This window comes from Tiliqua scincoides, chromosome 1 (genome assembly GCF_035046505.1).
Source record: "Tiliqua scincoides isolate rTilSci1 chromosome 1, rTilSci1.hap2, whole genome shotgun sequence".
Classification (NCBI taxonomy): domain Eukaryota; kingdom Metazoa; phylum Chordata; class Lepidosauria; order Squamata; family Scincidae; genus Tiliqua; species Tiliqua scincoides.
The window spans coordinates 93,896,747-93,919,066 of NC_089821.1; the positions used below are offsets into that span (position 1 = coordinate 93,896,747).

At 39.4% G+C, this 22,320-nt stretch overlaps 1 protein-coding gene across 4 annotated transcripts in view; it reads left to right on the forward strand.

Moving 5' to 3' along the window:
• KIF5C (kinesin family member 5C) overlaps positions 1 to 19,340 on the forward strand; it is a 90,030-nt gene extending 70,690 nt beyond the window's left edge. For 2 of the 4 annotated variants that reach the window (XM_066633274.1, XM_066633295.1), the window contains 13 exons: positions 291 to 359; positions 1,862 to 2,068; positions 3,805 to 3,955; positions 5,655 to 5,839; positions 5,946 to 6,063; positions 6,867 to 6,943; positions 8,673 to 8,782; positions 10,519 to 10,620; positions 11,403 to 11,463; positions 13,127 to 13,198; positions 15,902 to 16,006; positions 17,665 to 17,881; positions 19,231 to 19,340. In XM_066633274.1, the coding sequence (XP_066489371.1) occupies positions 291 to 359; positions 1,862 to 2,068; positions 3,805 to 3,955; positions 5,655 to 5,839; positions 5,946 to 6,063; positions 6,867 to 6,943; positions 8,673 to 8,782; positions 10,519 to 10,620; positions 11,403 to 11,463; positions 13,127 to 13,198; positions 15,902 to 16,006; positions 17,665 to 17,881; positions 19,231 to 19,340 (1,584 nt within the window). Of the gene's footprint in view, positions 1 to 290; positions 360 to 1,861; positions 2,069 to 3,804; positions 3,956 to 5,650; positions 5,840 to 5,945; positions 6,064 to 6,866; positions 6,944 to 8,672; positions 8,783 to 10,518; positions 10,621 to 11,402; positions 11,464 to 13,126; positions 13,199 to 15,901; positions 16,007 to 17,664; positions 17,882 to 19,230 lie in introns of all 4 variants that reach the window. The other 2 variants (XM_066633284.1, XM_066633266.1) reach the window with 2 other exon arrangements.
• Positions 19,341 to 22,320: the final 2,980 nt, after the last annotated feature.

Below are 22,320 nucleotides of genomic sequence, written 5' to 3' on the forward strand. Positions count from 1 at the left end.
AGTTGAATTAAGCCAGAAACCAAGTAGAATTGGTTTATGGCTCTTGGTGGTTTGCATCTGTTAAAACTGATGTTTTGTCCCTTATTTCTAGAATAAAATTTGTACTCTGCCTGCATGTTATAATTTAAGAATAACTAATTTTTCCCCTGTGCTCTAACTTACATTTTTATTTTCCCAGTGTTCTAGATCAAATGAGAAATATTGCATCCATTATTATGTTGGTCTCAGCTTTAAAAAATTGTAGAAAAAGGGGGGATAAAACCTTTAAATGACTTTTTTTTACATTTCAGGATGATGAAATTAACCAACAGAGTCAGTTGGCTGAGAAACTAAAGCAGCAGATGTTGGATCAAGATGAGGTAAACAGTAGTCTCAAAGGAGTATTAATAACAATAATAATTATTTTCTGGAAGCACCCAAATACAGATACTCCCTATCTTTGCTACCTCTTCTTTAATGCTAATTAATCTTGCTGTAACATAGTTTAGACATGGTTTAATTTGGCAAAGGAAATGGAACTTGGTCTTGACTTGGAGCCCAATCCTGAGCTCCATAGTGCCAGCGGTATGGTGACCTTCTGAACCACAGCTTACACATGTGAAACTCTACTTGCTTAGTCCAAAATTATGCGGTTGATTACTTTATAATCTGGAATATATTGTGTAATTTTTGGCTTACGCATGTAGGGTTTCACATGCATGAATCAGAATTTGAACAGGCCATTCCTGCAGTAGCAGGAATGGTGTGTTTTATGTGATTTGTTGGATCATCATTGTGTATAAAATAGCTTCTTTTTTTTACAGACTTCTGTCCTCTTGTCACTATGACTGCATGTTAAGGAGAAAACCTGGGTTAGATCAAGGGTATTAAACTCATTTCATATAGCAGGTCATTTCATTTCATACAGCAGACCAAATAACAATCATGGTACATACTGAGGGCTGAAAGTGACATAGTTAAACAGGAGATGATGGCCAGAAATAAACACTTTGAACTAATGGAGAACTCATTAGTTACAAATGACAGAAAATATGCAAATTTTGACTATATTTTCAAGATATGGTAGAGCCTAATTATCAAGCTGAGAGATCCTAATTATCACATAGGCCACCCTTTCAGAAGCATTGCTTCTTCCAAGGTCTCACTGTGCAGCTCAGTATTTGAGACATGCTCTGTGAAGTGATGCCTCAGCAGAAGCAGAGCTGCTGAAAGGGTGGCCCATATGATAATTGGGCTCTCTCAGTACCTCAGAAGTGTATCCTTCTCTCACCCCCCTTGGTCTTCACCTTCCCCTGTAGTGTTCCTCGCCTTCTGAGGCCTCCTACCATCTCTCCCACCCAGAGCCTCAGAAGAAGCAGTGCTGTTGAAAGAACGGCAATGGGAGATCCCAATTATTATGTGGTCCGGATAAAGAGTTCTGTGGGCAGTTCCAGCCTGCAGGCCTTATGTTTGTGGGTTAGATGATTATACAAGAGAGTGCATGAGCTTGGTTGTATATTGTAAGCACTTTTTTGGTTATCAAAATGCATAACTTGATTTCGACGTTCCATTTTCCTTTAATCAAAAAGAAGCATTCAGTGTGCTGGGGCACCTCTTCCAAGGTGATGAATAACAGTTTTGCCTATTAAGATTTCTTGTGTTAAACTCCTCAAAGAAGATTCTTGTGTTGTCAGGTCAATAAACCCTGGATCTCTTTGACTTTCAGTAGGGGGTGTGTAGGTGCATGTTTGTGTTTATTTTTTGGACCTCTGATTCTTCTCTTGTTTATAGCCTTCTAACTGCATTTTTATTCTTGTCGTCCATTTTGTTTCAGTCTTCATGGGACTGTTATGGAATTGTAACATCTCCCATCTTTTTGTAGCTCTTGGCTTCTACTCGGAGAGATTATGAGAAGATCCAAGAGGAACTGACTCGCCTTCAGATTGAAAATGAAGCTGCAAAAGAGGAAGTGAAAGAAGTTCTTCAGGCTCTCGAGGAATTAGCTGTTAATTATGATCAGAAGTCACAAGAAGTTGAAGACAAGCTGAGAGCCAATGAGCAACTTGCTGATGAACTTGCACAGAAAACTGTAGGAGTACTCTTCATTAACCTTCATGAACTTGTGTGTGTATGCGCATGCACACGCATGTGTGCATATATGTGCAGACACATGCACTGGTTTTTTAAGCCATTTCTGCCCAATGTTGCAGTACATCTGTGGGCCAGGCAAAAATGGATTAAATTAATTTTGAGAGATGACTCAAGACACTTAAAGGAGTTATTCAGCTTTAACATGTATGCCCTGAACCAGTGTATGGTCACACAGTCCATTGAGTTCAATGGGCCTTACTCCCAGGAATGCTGATGACAATTGCATGCTTAGAGCATTTATCCACGGATACATGTTCAGATTAAATGGGCAGATTTGTCTTGAATATTATTCTTTCTTTTGTCTTCTGGCATCAAATATAACATTTAAGCTTTCTCTTTTCTAAATCTGTGTGCAGTAGTTATTAGAAGGGTTGTAAAATGATTTCCAAGATTATAATATGGAAGAGTTAGTGTTTTAGCTGACATTTACCCTGCACTTTGTAGTACCGAAACTTGAAATGATAGATCTATTTTTATATAGATCATTGGAAAAGGGTCTGTTATCACAGACATGAGAAAGCAGCATTGCATAAATTACACTCCTGTGCGTACTAGGCACTGGGGAGCAGTTTCTTTGTGCAGATTTAATTGGAAGAGTGTTAGCCAGTAGAAGACAGGGAGAGGAATGGAAATGGGAGAAAGCTTTTTTTTTTGTTGTTGTTGTCACATAATGGTTTCTTCCTGAAATAATTCTATCTTGGGAGAAATTAAGCGTGGATTACTTACAATGCTGTTTAACAAAGAAATTGCCTAGTATGAGGAGATATTGAGTTAAATTCTTGTCTATATAGTACATTTGTGAAAGTGAAATTAACTGCATGTAGCTTAGCAGCACAAATTCACTGTGAAAGCTAAGATAGGAAAAGGAATCTTACTGCTACAGCATGTTTTATATAGCACATATTTTGTACAGAACACATAAGCCATTTGTAATATATAATGGGTTCCCTAAAAATAGTTGCTTACACATGGTAATAGAGCTAAAGAAATGTATTGGTAGCATCAGCCATTGTTTTTCTTTATTGTCCCTGTGCCTGTGCAAAGACAGATTAGGAACATTCCAGTTTTAACCAAGGACTGGTCCTCACCTCAACAGACCAGTGGTACATTTCTGTATATTTCTTCTGTTCCAAAACCCTCATAGCATTCTTACCAAGAAATACAGATACTCAGGTTTCTAATACAAAAGCGGGTGCAATATAGGTGTAATATAGAGACCAGAACCTATATGTGCAGTTGTGATTTTGGGTGTGTTTCTGATTTGCAGAAGAAATATCAGAGTTCTGGATGTGACTTGGTAGTAGAACTCTGGCCCATTCTTGGTTGTACATTGGCATCAGCATTACATTGGTTCACCAAAGTCACTCTCACTTTATTTTGCATTTGAAAAATATATAATCGGACAAAAGGCCAGTGGGTAGCATATGGAGGCTAGCAAAATGAGTTCTTATTTTATCAACTTGGGCCTGCTTCACATAGATTGAGTGTGGTTTAGTGACGCATGACTTCAAGTGTTCAGGGACACTTACCACTCTTCCTAGTTTACATGCAGGAGATTGTGGCATAGCAATAGCAGATTAAACTTCCACATGAAGTATAAAACAGCTCTTGGTTGCTGTTTAAACTTATCACCAGTGAGTAGGTTTGTAATATTATCCATACTTTATTTTGCAGTCTGCTCTGACAACTACGCAGAGAGAGTTGGGGCAATTGCAAGAGCTCAGTAACCATCAGAAAAAAAGGGCCACTGAGATCTTGAATTTACTGCTTAAGGACCTGGGAGAGATTGGAGGAATCATTGGTACTAATGATGTTAAAACAGTAAGTTGACGCTTGTATAGTGGTAGGTTAATAATATTTTACTTGTAAATAAGAATCACTTTACAAGCGAGCTGTCCATCTTCTAAAACCAGTTTAGACCAAGAAAATGTAAATGGGCTTATGTTCAAACGTGCTATCTGCAAAAAACTTGGCTAACTTTGCTCACAAATATGGTTTGGCACGTGGTGGAAAGGCACAAATGGATCATGCTGTGTTGAGTTATTAAAATATGTCAAGGCTTTTTGAACATGACTATTTATTTTTTTAAAGACTCATTTAAACTTTAACATGATTAACTACAGTTTTACAGTGCTGTGCTTGTTATTGAAGATTCCTACGTTACAGCTGTCATGTGGGAAGCTGGTAGAAATGCTTCCATATGGCAAGGGCTTCTTCATGCAGGAGCTGTAATGTTTGAAAGTTGCTTGCTGCATGAATTACTAGACCCACGTGGAAGTCCTCAGTGTAGGGGCAGCAGCGGGAGAGACTCAATATGCTGAGCAACTCTTAAATGCTTTGTCCCTTTGTGGAGCCTTTACCACATATATGTGTTTCCATTGTCCTCCCATGAAGGAACTCCATATACATATTCACAGGAGAGGATAATAATCCTGGGGAGTTTTTTAAACTTTGATTTGTTTATAGTAGTAGTTCTCAAAGTTCTGCTTGCACTGTGGTATTTGCGGGGATGGGATGGGGCAGCAATGGCACCACAGCAGTTGTGGCAGTGGTGCTCCAGCAGTCCTGTCGCCACCGTGATCAAGTGGCTTGAAACATACCTGGAGGTAGCAGTGGTGTGCAGGGTTCCACTTTTTCAATATTAATAAAGTTAGAGTCTCTTGACATGGTTATTCCTCAGTTTTAGTTCCAAAATAAATAGGTAACTGCAGAGTAGATATGGGTTGAAATTGTGGAAAAGGTTTCCCTGGGTGATCAGGGTCTTTTTCTTTGTGTTTCTAAGCATCTTCAATTTACAATACGTACCTAGATCTGTAGTCATTATTTTGAATGAAAGTATTTGGATCCAAACAGTACACAGCAAGTACTGAATGTTATTATGAGCAAGCTACATCTGTCTTGTATTTACCTTGAGGAACCTCAGAATCAGAATAACAACTCTGAACTAATTTAAGTGCATCTGGATCAAGTAGCAGGCTGTGATAAGGCAGGAGGTGATTATATCATCTTGAAAGTGAAAATGGAAGTTGGTAGAGGAAAACAAGTATGCATTAAGACAGTGGTTCTCAAATGTTTTGGTCTCCAGAGCCCTTGCCACTCCTAATAGTGGTCTGGGGGAGTCCTGTGCATTGAGCAACGCTGCAGAAATTGATGTTTCAATGCAATCCCTTTAGGTACCACTGTACTGCAGCATCCTCTGGTGGCTGAATAAAAATCCACACTTGAACCAAAGAACTTTGGACTCTGCTAGTAGCAATTTAGAGACCATACATAGAAGTTGTAAACAACTCCAAGAGGATGTCAGTGCTTTTTAGCATCTAAAACTGAGCAAAGTGATGCCCACGTCAGAGGAAGTTCTCTAAGGTGGAAGCTCCATAATTGCAACACCAGAAAGCCAGTGAGGAAGGACAATACAAGCTTAGCTGATTTTTGTGTCTGTCTGTCCTACATCTGTTCTGAAAGGAGGAATAGAAATTTAGCAGGAAATTGCATTCACCTGATAACTGTTTTGTGTGTTTAGCTAGCAGATGTGAATGGTGTGATTGAGGAGGAGTTCACCATGGCGCGGCTCTACATCAGCAAGATGAAATCAGAGGTGAAATCTCTGGTAAACCGCAGCAAGCAGTTGGAGAGTGCCCAGATAGACTCCAACAGGAAAATGAATGCCAGCGAAAGGGAACTTGCTGCCTGCCAGCTCCTCATCTCGCAGGTTATTGGAGTTTTTTCTTCTTCAGTCCAATTAATATAACCCCTATTTTCTTTGATACACATTAAACACTGCTCTGTTTTGTTTCTTTTTCATGTTTCTTTCAAAGCATGAAGCAAAGATTAAATCTCTCACAGACTATATGCAGAATATGGAGCAGAAACGAAGGCAACTGGAAGAGCTGCAGGATTCTCTGAATGAAGAGTTGGCCAAATTGCATGCTCAAGGTACTGCATTTACATTTTGTGGTTTTACAGGCTGCGCATTTAAAGCTGGGAATAACTAACTTGTGTTGATTCAGTATATGCTGAATTTTAGTTAGGCTTTTCTCTGCCATCTTTCCCATCTCCAGAAAAAGAACTCTTAAGTAGCCTGATGAACTAACTGGTGAATGGTAAGGGCTTATCTGGCATGGGTGACACAGTACCAATTGGAAACATTTGCAAAGTAAAATGAATATGCTGTACATAAAGTGTCCTGCATCACCTGGTTCAACAAGCTGTAGAAACAATTTAACATGATTCACAGTTCAACCCGTTTCTGGCAATATGGCAGTGGTATAGTCAGTGTCTGAGTTGCAAGAGACAGCGTAGCGAAACAATCAAATAGTGGTTTTACCACTCAATGAATTCCATTGTGTATTTGCTTAAGCTGACATTCTGATTTAGAAACATGAATTCTCCACAAGGTTTCTTAAATTCGGGACTAGCAGTAGCTGGCCTGAATAGACTGGGAGGAAGTAATCAGAGTATGTTATTTTTTTAGTAGAATGAATGACAGTTTGGTGGGGTACTAGTGCTTTTGCTTTGAGCCTTCAGAAAATTGTACTTAAATCTTACTTGGGTGTGAACTATGCTAATAAAAGTGCTGCTAATGTGGAAAATAATTTTTTTTTTTTGCTATCATAGTAAATGAGACCAAGAAGTATGTAAATAAATATTGTTTACTGAGATATGCTATTTAGGCAGTTGCTTTTAAAAAAAAAACCATATCACTTTAAACATGAGTTTCTTTGTTTTTGTTTTCATAGAAAAAATGCATGAAGTCAGCTTCAAAGATAAGGAGAAGGAACATTTGACCTTGCTTCAGGATGCAGAGGAAATGAAGGTAATGTGTACTGCATTCTGAGATCAGTTTCTCACCAGGAACACTGATGATCGAGGTCAAATTATGCCTTCAGGTGCTGCTTTTCTGTACTGCTTAACAAGCCTTTATCAAGCCTGTACATATGTATGCTTGTGTGATAAGTCGATCAGATAGCACATGTTTGGAGTGTGGCACAAATAATTTTTAAAAACATTTTATTCTCAAGTGTGTGTTCAGACTAAGCCTAATCAGTACCAGTGCCTCAATATTTGCAGTCAGAGTGTGCAGGGGATAAACATACTAGATAGTTCTTTGTTTTTGTAACTGCATGTAGGTTTCAGTACTAACAACACACATGGGAACCTGTAGCCAGCAAAATTATTCAGGTTTCTGACATGGAAGTGAAGATGCTGAAAGAATAGTCAAGTGATGTAGTAGTACAATAGGGGAAAGAACAGCCAACTAAAACAAAAATCTACAAATTGGAGTTGAGGGTGTGATGGGTTGGTGAGGGCACAGGAACTATCCAGTAGATGCTCATACTATACACTACATTGTATGCGTATTTCATACTACACAGTTTGAGTGTTTGGGACAGTGTGGACAGTGTGCAATAAATGAGCAACATCTTAGTCAGTATAAATCAGACATTAAGTAAAAATGTATTAGCATTTTCCATCTGTGAGCTACTGTACTGTGTCAATGGCTCATGGGATCTGCTGTTCCCATGTAGGTGTAAGGTTGCCCCGTCACCTCCTTGCATAGAGTTCAAGACAAGATCCTGGTACAGCAACTTTGTTGACAATTATTTTGACTTTTTCCAAGAGGTTTTGATGTATGCATGTGGGAATTTAGGGCACAGTCCTATGCATATCTACTCAGAAGTAATCTGAGTAATGCATATCACTAGTAATCGTAGTAATGCATATCTACTCAGAAGTAAGATGATCACTGGGCTGGGGCACCTTCCTTATGAGAAAAGGCTACGGTGTTTGGGTCTCTTCAGCCTAGAAAAGAGACACCTGAGGGGGGACATGATTGAGACATACAAAATTATGCATGGGAAGGATAGAGAGATGCTCTTTACACTCTCACATAACACCAGAACCAGGGGACAGCCACTAAAATTGAGTGTAGGGAGAGTTAGGACAGACAAAAGAAAATATTTCTTTACTCAGCGTGTAGTTGGCCTGTGGAACTCCTTGCCACAGCATGTGGTGATGGCAACTGGCCTAGATGCCTTTAAAAGGGGATTGGACAAGTTTCTGGAGGAAAAATCCATTGCGGGGTACAAGCCATGATGTGTATGCGCAACCTCCTGATTTTAGAAACGGGCTATGTCAGATGCAAAGGAGGGCACCAGGATGATGCAGGTTGTTATCTTGTTATCTGGTGTGCTCCCTGGGGCGTTTGGTGGGCTGCTGTGAGATACAGGAAGCTGGACTAGATGGGCCTATGGCCTGATCCAGTGGGGCTATTCTTATGTTCTTAAGTTCTTATGTTCTTAAGTAAGTCCTACAGTGGGGCTTACTTTCAAGAAAGTGTGGATACGATTGCAGCCTTATTTTGAAGCACAGGGAGCCAATTGGCTATGTGATCGGGCATGTTAGTGCTTAGATGCTAATTCTGAAAGAAGCCATTAAATTTTATTCAGACTTTGAGCCATGTCCAAAAGGTTTGTGAAATGTTAGATGCAGCAGTGGACAAAAAAATAAAATTTTGAAATGTGCTTGCCTCCTCCTTTGAACAGAATACACTGGAGCAGCAGATGGAGAGTCACCGTGAAACTCACCAGAAGCAACTGTCCAGGCTTCGAGATGAGATCGAGGAAAAGCAGAAAATCATTGATGAGATCAGGGAGTAAGCTCATGCATTGCTTCTCTTTTTCCTTTGCTCAATGCAAACACAAGTTATGTGCTTATTTTTATCCAGATTTATTTGGCAATTCTCTCCTTGGAACCCATAGACCTCAGCTGTGAGTGTCTTATCTCCAGTATTCTTTTGCTACTGATGCTGGTTAAAGAGCAGAAAAGTAGACATAAAGTGTTCCTGCTTTACAATATTGGGGAAGCAAAATAGAAAACTTAATATGAATTTCCAATGCTTGCATGTTACTCTGTATTTAGAAATGGCTCAGAACAATGACAATGGATCCCTTTAATTTTCTTAAGGTTACATATTCCTGAGCAGATCTTGGCTTGCTTCATAGCAGCTACTGAAAAATTGCTTTTATGTTATGAAAAACTTGGTCCGTTATAGTTTCTGTATATAGATATTATGTTGGAAGTACAGAGGGGTGCCCCCTATGTGAAATGCTCTCAAAATTCTGTAGCAGTAACCAAGAAATGCAGCATAGAATCCAGAAACCAAATTGTTCAGGAAAATCTAGATGTTGGCATTAGCTTCTTATACTAGTGTAGTCATTCAGTGGCATCCATGCCACCCTGATAAAATGAGGATTGTGCTTTTTGCTCAGCAGGCTTCTGTAGATCCTGACTCATTATTTCTTAGGCCTTTGTGCTGCATTGTTCCCTGCAGTAAATTGTGATGATCTAGTAACCCACGCACAGTTTGCCAATTCTTTGGCAGACCCCATTAATCATTAAGAAATCTCTCATCTAAAAGTGGGCTTACCCTATAGACTATTCAGCTACCTTTCTGTTTTCTCCAAGAATAGTGAACAGGAAATTCTTCCTCATTGTGATCTTTCAAATGGTACATGTGATGTACTTGTGGGCTGATCATAGAGACTGCTACTTATATGAATTGGATGAACACTTGCCAGTTACTAGGCCGGCTCCCATGTGCATCTTGCCGGGTGGTGGTGGTTGCACAGTTGTTCTTTAGTATAGTTGTACATGAGATTTCATGGATAAATGTAGTGTATGACTTACACTACATAAATGCACTCAGTAAAAACTGCTCCAAAAGCTACTCTTATGGGAGTTAATACACAGGTACACTCAGCAGTGTTTGGGAGAAAAGCAGTTAACAAGACATACATTCAACCCAGCCCAAGATTGTAGCTGATTTGGCAGGAGTCAATTTTATGTGCCATGTTCATAAAGTAGTCTGTATACCTCATTGTACTATTCACTTCTTTTATAACATAATAAATAACATTGTATCAGTGCATGGAGATAAGGGAAGTGTGTTGTAGTGGTTACTACAATATCCATAGTATGCATTTAGTCATTAGATTTTCTGAATCTCTGGATTTTTTTGATTCTTGACACTATTAGCATTAAGTGCATATTTGGACAAAAGCATTATTTTTTTGCCCTGCATGAAAAAGTCAAGTGACAGTTAAAACTGAGGTATGCAACATGTAATATGAGGTATGTAAAGAAAAATTTTCTAATGTGGCAAAATGGAAAATCTTCTGTAACTTCCTGGATATATATATATATATATTATTTACTTGAGTACTTTTGTGGAATCTTTTGTGTAATGGTGTTTTAGTCATTGGATAACATTGTTCTAGCCATTTAGGTTTCCTCAAAACCTCGTGTTCTGTGTTTGCTCATATCTGCATGTCACTCCAGCACCCACTCCTGGGTTGCAGTTTGGTGTTAACTGCTTTAATTGTATTTCAGTATGAATCAGAAACTGCAGCTGGAGCGAGAAAAACTGAGCTCTGATTATGAAAAATTGAAAGTAGAAGATCAGGAACGAGAAAAGAAGCTAGAAAAGCTCATGTAAGTGAACCAGGTGATCTTTTCTTATTACGTGTCATAGCTTACTTCATAACAATGTTACACCCACATAGTGAACCTTGCATATCCCCCATGTCCGCATGCCTTGTATCATTCCTGCTCTCTTCAGGCAGCAATGCAAAGAAATTGCATTGATAACATACTTCATTTCTGTGAAAATGCACCCCCCCCCAAGATGTTACTAGCCCTCGTGAAAGATGCTTCTACACTGAGGAACACAGAATTAAATCAAGAACAACATAAGTGATGGGTTCCATAGTAGTTAGAGAGAAAGGGGGTGAGTATGGATACGAAAGTGTCTGAGAACAGATCCTGAGACTCTGATCTAGGAATATTTAGTAGTCTCCGAGATTCTTCTCTGCAATTCTGTTCCTTTCGAAAAGAGAAGGATTGTTTTTTTACAGCATGCGGAGTACCTTTGTCCATTTGTCACATCTTCAAGGACATCTGCTAGTGTATGCAGTTTAATCACCAGCCAAGAATTCCTTATAATTTTCCTCATCTCCTTGATCTAATATTGGGCTTTGCTGCAGCTATTGCTGCTAGTGAGGAGATAACCAGAGCATATGGTTCCAACTACTCAGCTCTGTTCAAAATAAGACTCTTAAGAAAAACAAGAATTCTAGACTGCTTGAGAAGAAATGGGATGCTTCCGCAGTTTAAGGATTCATAATCCTGCAATGAGCAGGTGTGTGTCACTCAGGAACCCTGATTGCATAGTATTTCACCTCATTTTTAGTTACACAGCATTATTCTCTGTCTAGATTGCTGAATGATAAAAGGGAACAAGCAAGGGAAGATCTTAAGGGATTGGAAGAAACTGTGGTACGTATTAAGCAGTTTCCTTCTGTGCCTCCTCCCCAAGAAGTTATTGCCTATTGCACACTTTGGTTTTTATGCATGCCACCCATATTTTGCTTTGATACTCCAGAAAGCCGGTGGTTCAAAATCTTTAATGCAATACATTTGTTTCATACCAACATTCAAAAGGAAAGTCGCTGTTTTGTAGTTACTTTCCGTCAAAGAACAGTCCTGCATTGGATCTCAGTCATAAACAAAACTAGAGGTTGGTTTCCAAAGGATCATAATTTTGGTTAGTGCTGTTTCCCTGGAGTCACTAAAATGAGTGACATTTCCAAATTCTACTGTCTTTTAAAACGTCTTCTGCAAGATATGGAGACAAAAAAAATCTAAACCTGTGTATTTATCATTGTGTTATATATTGTTATATATTTTGTTATATATATTGTTATATATTTGCCCTTGCACTCCCCAATAAATGTGTGAGGCAGAGGCTTGGATTAAGCTGGGCCACATTATTGAAGACAACAAAAGGAAAAAACAGGAACCCACAAAACCAATCATCGTTAGTATTCCTCCAGAGCTGGACTGAGGGAAGAACCCTCAGCCGGTAACGTCCACTGAGGCATCACCCCAAAGATTAAGGCACCAATCGGGTGCCTCCATTTCCCCACTCCTGCCCTACACTGTGGACTGGGCAGAGCAAGTTCTATTGCAACTAGCATGTGCAACCAGGATTAGAGTGTGTTGTGTTGAAATTCTGGCCCTGATTCGGATGTTTGATGCTCTGTACAGATGTTTGATGCTTCCAGACTTGACTGGTCCCATCACTTATTATTGGGCAGTAGGAGGTGGTAAGAGCTCTAGATTCAGTGTACCACCTTCCCAAATGTTGATAGCACTGTCAAAGCTGAGCTTGTCAGTGCTTAGTGCTCAATATGACGTTTTTTTTGTCTGCATAGGCTCCATTTTAGGTGTTAATCACCATCCACCAAGTTGGACTGGAGATTATGTAGTCTTATATTGTCATCTCATTAGAGTGTGATGGTATTGTGCTTCCATTTATATACAGCAGTACTTTGCACTTTTGTTAGGAACCAGAACATAGTTGAACATAAAAAATGGATGAATGTGAAAGCATAGCCTTATTTAACTTGTAAGATAATTTTGGCTGATGAAATATGTAAACAACTAACTATATAACACATGCGAATGTGTGCAAAGCCTAAAAAAAACAAAGAAAAATAAACATAAGAACATTGAGGAATATCATGGAAGGTTGAACAGAATCGAATAAAAATGTGGTTATAATTGAAAATGGTTAAAAGAGCAAAGCAATGAAAGTCAAGTGGATGAAAATCAAGGTATTGCTGTAATGTGTATGGATGTGAAATGAACACATTATAAAGCTGGAGATCTAACTGGCCATGTGTTAAGGAAAAGTGGCAAATGCACTGTAGTGAGCAACAATTATTTCTCCTTTCCTCTTGGCCTGTATGAAGCTACAGTCATTTATTTCAACTACTTCCATCAATAAAATTGTACTTATATTTTGTGCTTCTTCGTGAACTAAATCCAATTAATGAAATGTTGCTTTAAATGTCTTTATGTTAACATTCGAATAAAAATTAGTTCAGGTTCCATCATTTTATAATATCCATGTAATCTCAAAAATATGTATTTCTAGGCCAGAGAACTTCAAACCCTCCATAACCTACGCAAACTGTTTGTTCAAGACCTCACCACCAGGGTAAAAAAAGTAAGTTTTGAGTTTTTTATTTAATGTTTGATGACTTTGGTCATTATTTATTGGTGTATTATTTAATGGTTCGTATGTTTTTTACTAATTTAGTGATGGATAAGTGGAATACAAGTTAACTGCTAACCTCTCTTGTTTGCTTAGCATTAAAAACGTCTAGGGCCTTTTACACTCTAGTCCAGTGTTTCTCAAACTGTGGGTCAGGACCCACTTAGGTGGGTCGCAAGCCAATTTCAGGTGGGTCCCCATTCATTTCAATGTGTGTTTTATTTTTAATAAACTTGATGTTACACAGTATGCGATTGTGTTTACTATGTTTATGCTTTTAACAATGATAGTCAATGGAGCTTATTCCTGGGTAAGTGTGGATAGGATTGCTGTCTTTGGAATGTTTGGGAATTTTTTTAAACAGGTCAGCAACTGCTTGGAAGAGTTAAATACATTCTTGAACTTTTAGTTATTGTAAACTTTTAATTTACTTACTTAATTGATCTACTTTTTGTCATATGGGGGTGTTAAAAAGTTTCCCATTTGATGATGTCACTTATGGGCATGACATCTCTTCTGGTGGGTCCCAACAGATTGTCATTCTAAAAAGTGAGTCCTGGTGATAAAAAGTTTGAGAACAATTCCTTTGGCTATTCTTCCACTATTGAGTATACAATGCAATGGAGTGCCAATGGGTGATCGGGTCTTTGTTTTTGTTCCATGAAAAGAATTTCCATTATAGAATTCTTCTGCGAGTTCCACTCACAGAAGAATCTATTTCATGAGTGGAACATCCTTCTGCGTATGAAGCAAAAGCAGAATTATAACCTTTGGCTCTTTTCAATATAATGGGGAAAGGGGCACATTAATATAACTAGACATCCTTAATCCTATTTCAAAAACTAGAGTAGTCAGTGTTACAGGTGAGTAGTCAACAGTGTGCCGGCCAATCAGCAAGAAAGGAAACGACCTTGAGGACCTGCCCAGGCTTATGATATACTATTCCTGTTGAAGCTCGATGCCATGTAGCCGGAAAAGATAACCACACTGTGAAGGCAACATTTGGTGACTGAGGGTTCTGTGAATCTTCATAGAACATATTGTTAAAACCCCAGTGAAAAATGGTAGTTTAGGCTAGCCTGCCCATGTAAACCACCTTGAATGCTGTCTAAAAAGCAGAGAAAGGTGGTATGTAAATACCTGTGTGTAGTATGTGTGTATTGCAAAGCATGGCATTAATGCTGACTTTAAAGCCAGATATAATGGTAAAAAATTAGTGATTCTTAAACTACAGATTTTGGATGCTCATTGTGCTTTCAAGTCTTAATACTACGATGAAAATAAGAAGATAATTGTGAAAGCACTTCTAGAGCAAAATGTGAACTGAAATTGAATTAAATTTCTAATCCCTTCTGCCCTGGTTGAATTCATGAAATGAAGGGAAAGGGGAAGTGGTATTGTGTAGCAGGTAGGTGATGGTCAGTTTTATTTGTCCTGAACAGTAGTATCCTGATGGACAAACAATGATGCAGAGTCTGTGGAAATCTAGCAATACCTAGCAGTGCTCCCCCTTTATTTAATCCTGTATGTTCTAGCAATACAACTGTATTGGGGTGTGGAAGAAATTCAAGTTCAATTGTTAATCCTTTATTTAAGCACGCTTGTTCCATGTCAGGATATGGTGGAAAGCAAACCAGAATAGGATAGGTTCAGAATACAACATAGTTTTGAGAATTGCTATTATAAATCTTTGGCACTAGATTCTAGGGAAGTAAAACAAGTATGTTAAAAAATGAGGCCATAAAACTTTGCAAGGTGCTAGGTGTAAATAGTTGTGTGCAAGAATTTTCCTCGCCCTCTGCCACCACCAAACCTCCCCCCCCCCCAACATTGAGAGGATCTGTTCTTGGTGGTCTTCTCAATTTCACCTGTGTTAAGTTTCCATCATGTAAGAGGCTTGCTGTTTTTGGAATGGCAATTGATTTTAGAACTTGTGTACTTGTTTGTACACAATCTCAAATTACTAGTCCTAACATTCTAATATAGAATCTACTATTCTAATATCTCCTCTATGGAGAACTCGTGCAAGGAAAGTGCCCTACAGGTAGACCACAGCTGCGATACATCTGCAAGAGGGATCTGAAGGCCTTAGGAGTGGACCACAACAGGTGGGAAACCCTGGCCTCTGAGCGGCCCGCTTGGAGGCAGGCTGTGCAGCATGGCCTTTCCCAGTTTGAAGAGACACTTGCCCAACAGACTGAGGCAAAGAGGCAAAGAAGGAAGGCCCATAGCCAGGGAGACAGACTGCACTTGCTCCCAGTGTGGAAGGGATTATCACTCCCAAATTGGCCTTTTCAGCCACACTAGACGCTTTTCCAGAACCACCATTTAGAGCGCAATACCATAGTCTCTCGAGACTGAAGGTTGCCAACAACATTCTAATAGTAGTAAAATACTACTCCTATAATTACTACTACTGATATTCAGACTGTAGTACTTATGTTTGTACTCTTGGTTGTAATTAACTAACCTTTTCGCATACGACACTGTGTATCTGACATTATCCTATCTTTAGCAGTCCATTAAAATGCTCATTGGTCTGTAATGCACTTCTAGGGAAGATGGGTTTTATGTCCAACTCTGTGGTTCCCACACTCAATTTACTTCCTATACTTAGATATTTGGTCCTAATTCTGTTCTTTGATGTCTACACAGAGTGTTGAACTGGACAGTGATGATGGAGGTGGAAGTGCAGCTCAAAAACAGAAAATTTCCTTTCTCGAGAACAACCTGGAACAACTTACAAAAGTTCACAAACAGGTAGGATTAAGACTATGCAGATTATCCTAATATAGGCCACTTGTGTCCCATATATGTTGCCCTTAGGAGGCAGAAAAATACAATCAAAGAACCAATGTGGGCTGTCTCCAGGGTCTTGTGAGAGGCAAACCTTCAGCTCATCCAACCAAAAAACATTAATGGAGAACTTGAAGAGTGCAGAACTCAGGTAAGAGAGTAGAGCTACTGCCAGTTTACTGGTTCTCTGCCATATCAGCCAGAACAAAGGCTCTTGAAAACATGTAAGGAGAGAGTGACTCATTTCCACTTGTTAGAATTCCATAATCCTCAATCAGACTTGGGTCAGAGGTTTCCAGTATATCCATCTTGTCTGTCTTTTACCCAATCTATAGTAGAATATTTAGTACTTGTTACACAGTTCCGTTTCTATCCCAGAGGGTCTGGATGAACATAGCACTAGTTAGTTATAAAATGCTTGCCTTGTTCTGTGTGCAGTGGGCTAGGAATCTGCCCCAGCTATTAAGGTATGGAAAGAGCCTGGTGCACCTGGTGATTGTTAGAAAAGGGGTGAGTGGCTTGAAAATGCAAATCATTCTGTTTTGGAGTAATTGGAACCCATTTGAATCTGATCTAGACCCCTGCCACAAATGTCCTCTTTTCCCTACACCTTTAAAGTTTGGGATAACGGGGAAGTGTTAACACCTTGTTTCCGAGGGAGTGGGGAGAACTGGCTTTTAAAAAATGCTCTTCTTACTCGCAGTGCAGGCCTCACTCTTCCTACTTGCTGAACTAAGAATCTTCTGAATATGCTTAGAAACATATAGAATTTGTTATAGATCTAGAAAATTCTATTTAAAAAATTATGAGAAATTGAGTATTTAATTTTAAATGACCAGCTAAGTGTTGCTGGCTGTTGCTCTGGTGTCCAGCTTGCACGTGCATTTATTCATTTAAGCTTATTTTTTATAAAGGTTTTTCCATCTTGAAGGTTTCCTTCCACTTCTGACTATGCTAACAAATATCTTACATTTGGCAAACACCCAGAAGATCAAAGGGAAAGAAGCTCATGAGTTGTAGTTTGTCATGATACAGCATTTGATTGCATGAGACATCACCAGTCTAAATGCTTACCCCTTCAGGAAGATGTTGTTCCAAAATACAGTGGGATTTCTATAGACTTTAGTATGTTGTTGAAAACAATTAATTATGGCTTTGAAAACTCCCTGATCCCATTGTGGAAGAAATCTCAACTAAATAAGAGTCCTGGACTGCTGTCCTGTGCATTTGTACTTGGGAGTAAGCCTCCTTGAACACACAAAGACTTTTCAAGTAAATATGCATAGGATTGGACCATGGCATACTTACATACTTACTGTTTAACATGTGGAAAAACTAGCGATGGAACTGAATTGTGCTAGGCTACATTGATTTGAATGTGGGACCGCTTTGTCCTTCCAGATTGCCTGTTCCATCCAGGGTTGACAATCCTGGGGTTCACTTGTTCTTTTTCCATACATGAGGGTGTGGGAAAGAGAGTGGTACATGCTTACATGTTTGAGATTTCTCCCCAGAAAGTGCTATTGAAAGAGGCTCTGTGCCCATTTTTTTTTATTAATACTACTTTGGTTTAATTGCACTGTATTGTATTCCTAATCAGATTTGTTTTTCTTTTTCCACAGTTGGTACGTGATAATGCAGACCTTCGCTGTGAGCTTCCTAAGCTGGAAAAACGACTTAGAGCTACTGCAGAGAGAGTGAAAGCCTTGGAAAGTGCGCTGAAGGAAGCTAAAGAGAATGCCATGCGGGACCGGAAACGATACCAGCAGGAGGTCGATCGCATTAAAGAGGCTGTGAGAGCCAAGAACATGGCAAGGAGAGCACACTCTGCTCAGATTGGTATGTATCTGATACAAGAGTCTTAGATGGGCTATTAGAAGAACATAGCGTATCCCTTTGGACCACCTGGATTTTCTGTCTTCATCAGTTTTATTTTTTAAATGCAACTGTGTTTTGGGGGGAAAAAAGTCCTGGTGTTTGATCCAGTTGTCTTATGACACTTGTAATAAATGGATAGTTTTGCAAAGCAAGGGTACAAGGAGTGTTGTTTCCCTGAGGATTCTTATTGGAAGTGGTGCTTTTTTGTACTTTTTAGCTTGTTTGTAGTTAAAGATAGGCAGTGAAGGAGCTTAAGACCTTGTGTTCATTAAATGGAAGCTGACTGGCAGGAAATTTGGAACTGACAAAAGAACATATTGCTTCAGGCAATGTGGTGTTAATGTATAGAATTCACTACCACAAAAATTTGGTCCGGACTACTAGTATAGATGACTTTACAAAAATAAGGGGGGACGGACGGATGTAAATCACTATTAATCATGCTGACTTTGTGGAACTTTCACATTCAGAGGCAATACATCCTTGAGTGCTTCCTAGAGGAATTTGATTGGCCACTGTGGGAAACAGGATGCTGAACTTGAGTCTGCTGCAGCAGGACTCTTTTTACATGCATGGTCGTCTTCATAAATTGGGGCATTCTGAATGTTTAACAATAAGCCTGACTGATCTCAAAATACTGATGATTCCTTTTAGGAAGGGACATTTCCTGTGGAAGGTAGGCATCCCTGTGATGTATCTGAAATTTTCTTTCCATCTTGCCCAGGATCTTGTGTGTTTCTCACAGTGGCCAACTATATACACCCGGGAAGCCCACAATTGGGAGATGAAGGCACTGCTGTTTCCCCAACAACTAGTATTCAAAGGCATGCTGCCTCTGTACCTGGAGGTAGGATGTAGTCATTGAGAGCCAGGATGATGTAGTAGATTGGAAGTTGGACTTAAAACTTGGAAGATCCAGGTTCAGATCCTTGCTTAGTTATGATGCATCCTGAGCGACCTTGGGCCAGTCACTATCTCTTAGCCTCACCTACCTCACAGGGTTGTTGTGAGGACAAAAAGAAGGGAGGAACCTGAGCTCTTTGGAGCAGTATAAAAATGAAAAATATCATGACAACCGAGAACTTGTATGACAGAGGAACAACAATTTGGATTTGGGATTAGGAATATTTGGTGAGTCTAGATGTTTGTTTCTGTACATCAGTTAGTTAAATGAGGTGGTGCTCTGTTTTCCTTCTCCCCCCATTGCAGTTGACACATAAAGTGAGAAAATGTCATGCAATGTGCCTAAATGCTAGGTTTTCTCCCCTCCCCCAACTTCAGTATGTCTCTTTTTCCAATTGTTTTTGCAGCCAAGCCTATACGCCCTGGCCATTACCCAGCATGCTCTCCAACAGCCATTCATGCCATACGAGGAGGAGGAGGATTGTCCAACTCAAGCTACTATCAGAACATGAAATAAACACCAGGTGAGCTCATGGAGATCTGTTCGTAGTTTTCAGTATGTGCAGCTTAGTGACCAGCTTACTGCCTCTTCTAAATTCTTATTGGCAAAAAAAACAGCAGCAGCAAAACTGGCAGCAGTTTTGGTTTTTGTTAGAAGCAGCATCTGGAATTCCGGGTAGCCTAAAACAAGGCTGCACTGTGGAAGGTGTCTGTAGGTGGCTCCTACCCTGTTTCCAGTGCAAAACAGGCACACTGGATATTCCCACAGCAGCAGGGCAAGGAGTAGTTGGGAGTAGCAGCACCATGAGAGACATGGAGAAAAGAAGACAGTTCAAATAGAGCAAGAAATGGAACGACCACTCCCTGAGCAATTACTTGCAGACTTTTCCCAGGTATTATTAACAGTATTATTAACAGTATTTATATACCGCTTTTCAACTAAAAGTTCACAAAGCGGTTTACAGAGAAAAAACAAATAACTAAATGGCTCCCTGTCCCAAAAGGGCTCACAATCTAAAAAGATGCCAAGGAATACCAGCAGACAGCCACTAGAACAGATAGTGCTGGGGTGAGGTGGGCCAGTTACTCTCCCCCTGCTAAAAAAAAAGGAGCACCCACTTGAAAAAGTGCCTCTTACCCAATTAGCAGGGGTATAGTCAGTTCACTGTCAGGGGTATAGTCATATAGTCAGGGGTATAGCAGGTAGTGTCAGTTCACTGGATTTTTTTTTTACCAGCACGTGGAACAGTTTGCTCCCTCTGAAATGTGTTCGTGTGTGTGTGTGTTTATAAAACGTTTCAGAAATCATCTTGTGGATACACTTACAAATATTACAACTGGCTCCAATTTAGGTATATTTAAAAGCAGTTGTGATTCTGTATAAGATACTGTGCATTTGTCCACCAGGTGGCACCTATATAATGAAAAAATAAAGCCTGTTTGGTAGTTGGATTCTGTGTAGGTGGTTCTGCCAAACACTTTTGCTAGAACAGTATTGACAATTTTCACATACCTGATCATTCCCATGATCAGAATTTTTGTTTTTCTTTGCATTTGCCATCTCTATAATCACTGCTATAGGAAAGCAAGGATGGTTGACTTTGCATATTAACTGCATCTTGATAGACATGAATGATGTAATCAAATGTATGGTTTTTCCCCCCACTGTGTTCTGATCATTGTACTCCTTCCAAATTTTAATTTTTTAATATATTATTTCAAATACACAAATTGTAAGCAAACTGGCTTTTCCCTCTAGAACCACTGTAATATCCTTGTTTAACACATTTTAAAAATTTCTATCATGTTATTTTTTAACCAGTATGATATTCCTAAATATCAATATACATTTCATTCCCTTGATATTAAAAATGTGATCTACTTCCATAGGTTCAGGCTGAATATAAGGAGTGGTTGTTCTTTATCCGTTTTTCACATAAAGCTAGCCAGTCTTTCGCCATGTATTTTTTTTTCTGAATCATCCCCATAAATAGTTGCACTGTTCTATCACAATGACTTAAAAGACTTATGGCTATAGACATCTTCAGATTGTTTTTGTTTTAATAGCTATAGCATTCCAAAGAATGGTGCTGGAAAGGAACCAGCTGCACCTCTGTGAACTGGATGACCAAATACAACTGGAGTTGTGCTTGTGGGGTGAGGGAAGGGGCGTTCATTTAAGTGTGTGCTTTATTTCTTGGGCCGTGTTGGTGCTTGGAAAAATCCTGGACATTTGAGCCCATTCATTCATCTAAGTTCCATATGTATTTATTTAAATTTTTTAATTTTTTCCCCGGCCCTCAACATTGTGCCAGATATCTGATGCAGCCCTTCGAAAAGTTTAGAGACCCCTGGTTTAGGCAATGGTCCATGCCTTTCACCCAGCCTGAAGTTTTCCTGTTAGTCACTATCTCTCAGCACTGGCTTACTTGCAGAGAAGGAGAGGTATTTCTGAGACAAAGGTTCCCTTTCCAGGTGTTTCCTCTCTCTTATGAACTAATACACACTAACCAACCAATCAGGGTAATGCTGGCTAGAGAAGTCAGAGGAAAAAAGTTTTTCTCCCCCTGCTAAATACAGTATAAGAGGACACCATTTTAGAGGTACTTCTTTGCCCAGTTAGCAGGGGTTTTACCTTGTACTGAAGTGATATGCAATAGAATTGAAACTCAAAGTGTCCTTTCCGTTGCAGAGTATCCACAACCACAACCTTTTGTGGAAGCATAAAAACTATTATAAAACCCACCTCATGATCTTTCATAAGCATTTGTAAAACAGTTCTAGTGACTGTTTTCCTTCCACTTACAGTTCTTTGGATTCAATTGAATTACTTTTCCAGGGCCACTTAATGAATTCCATGGATGAAGGTAGATTTGAACTTACCAGTCCGCCAACATTCTCTTCAGTACACCATCCAATTTACCAATCACATTCTGAGCAAATTCAGGTGTTGCTTTTAACCTTTAAAATCTGAGACAGTTACATTTTTGGTACATATTTGAAAAGTGATCCTCTTCCATGAGCTATGGGCAGGGGATCCCAAAATGTGTGTTGCAATGCCTTAGGGCAGTGTTTCTCAAACTGTGGGTTAGGACCCACTAGGTGGGTCGCGAGCCAATTTCAGGTGGGTCCCCATTCATTTCAATATTTTATTTTTAGTATATTAGACTTGATGCTACCATGGTATGTGACTGCATTTGGGGAAATGTTACAGATCTGTAATTTTAACAGACTTAACAATGCTAATAAATGGGACTTACTCCTGGGTAAGTGTGGGTAGGACTGTAGCCTAGGATTGTCAAAAACTCTTGCTGCTTGATGATGTCACTTCTGGTCATGACATCACTTCCAATGGGTCCTGACAGATTCTCATTCTAAAAAGTGGGTCCTGGTGCAAACGTTTGAGAAACTTAGGGCATTGCAGCACATTCATGGGGTACTGCAGGATGTCCCCAGTGTCCCTCCTACCTCTTCCCTCAGGTGCTACTATCCCAGAT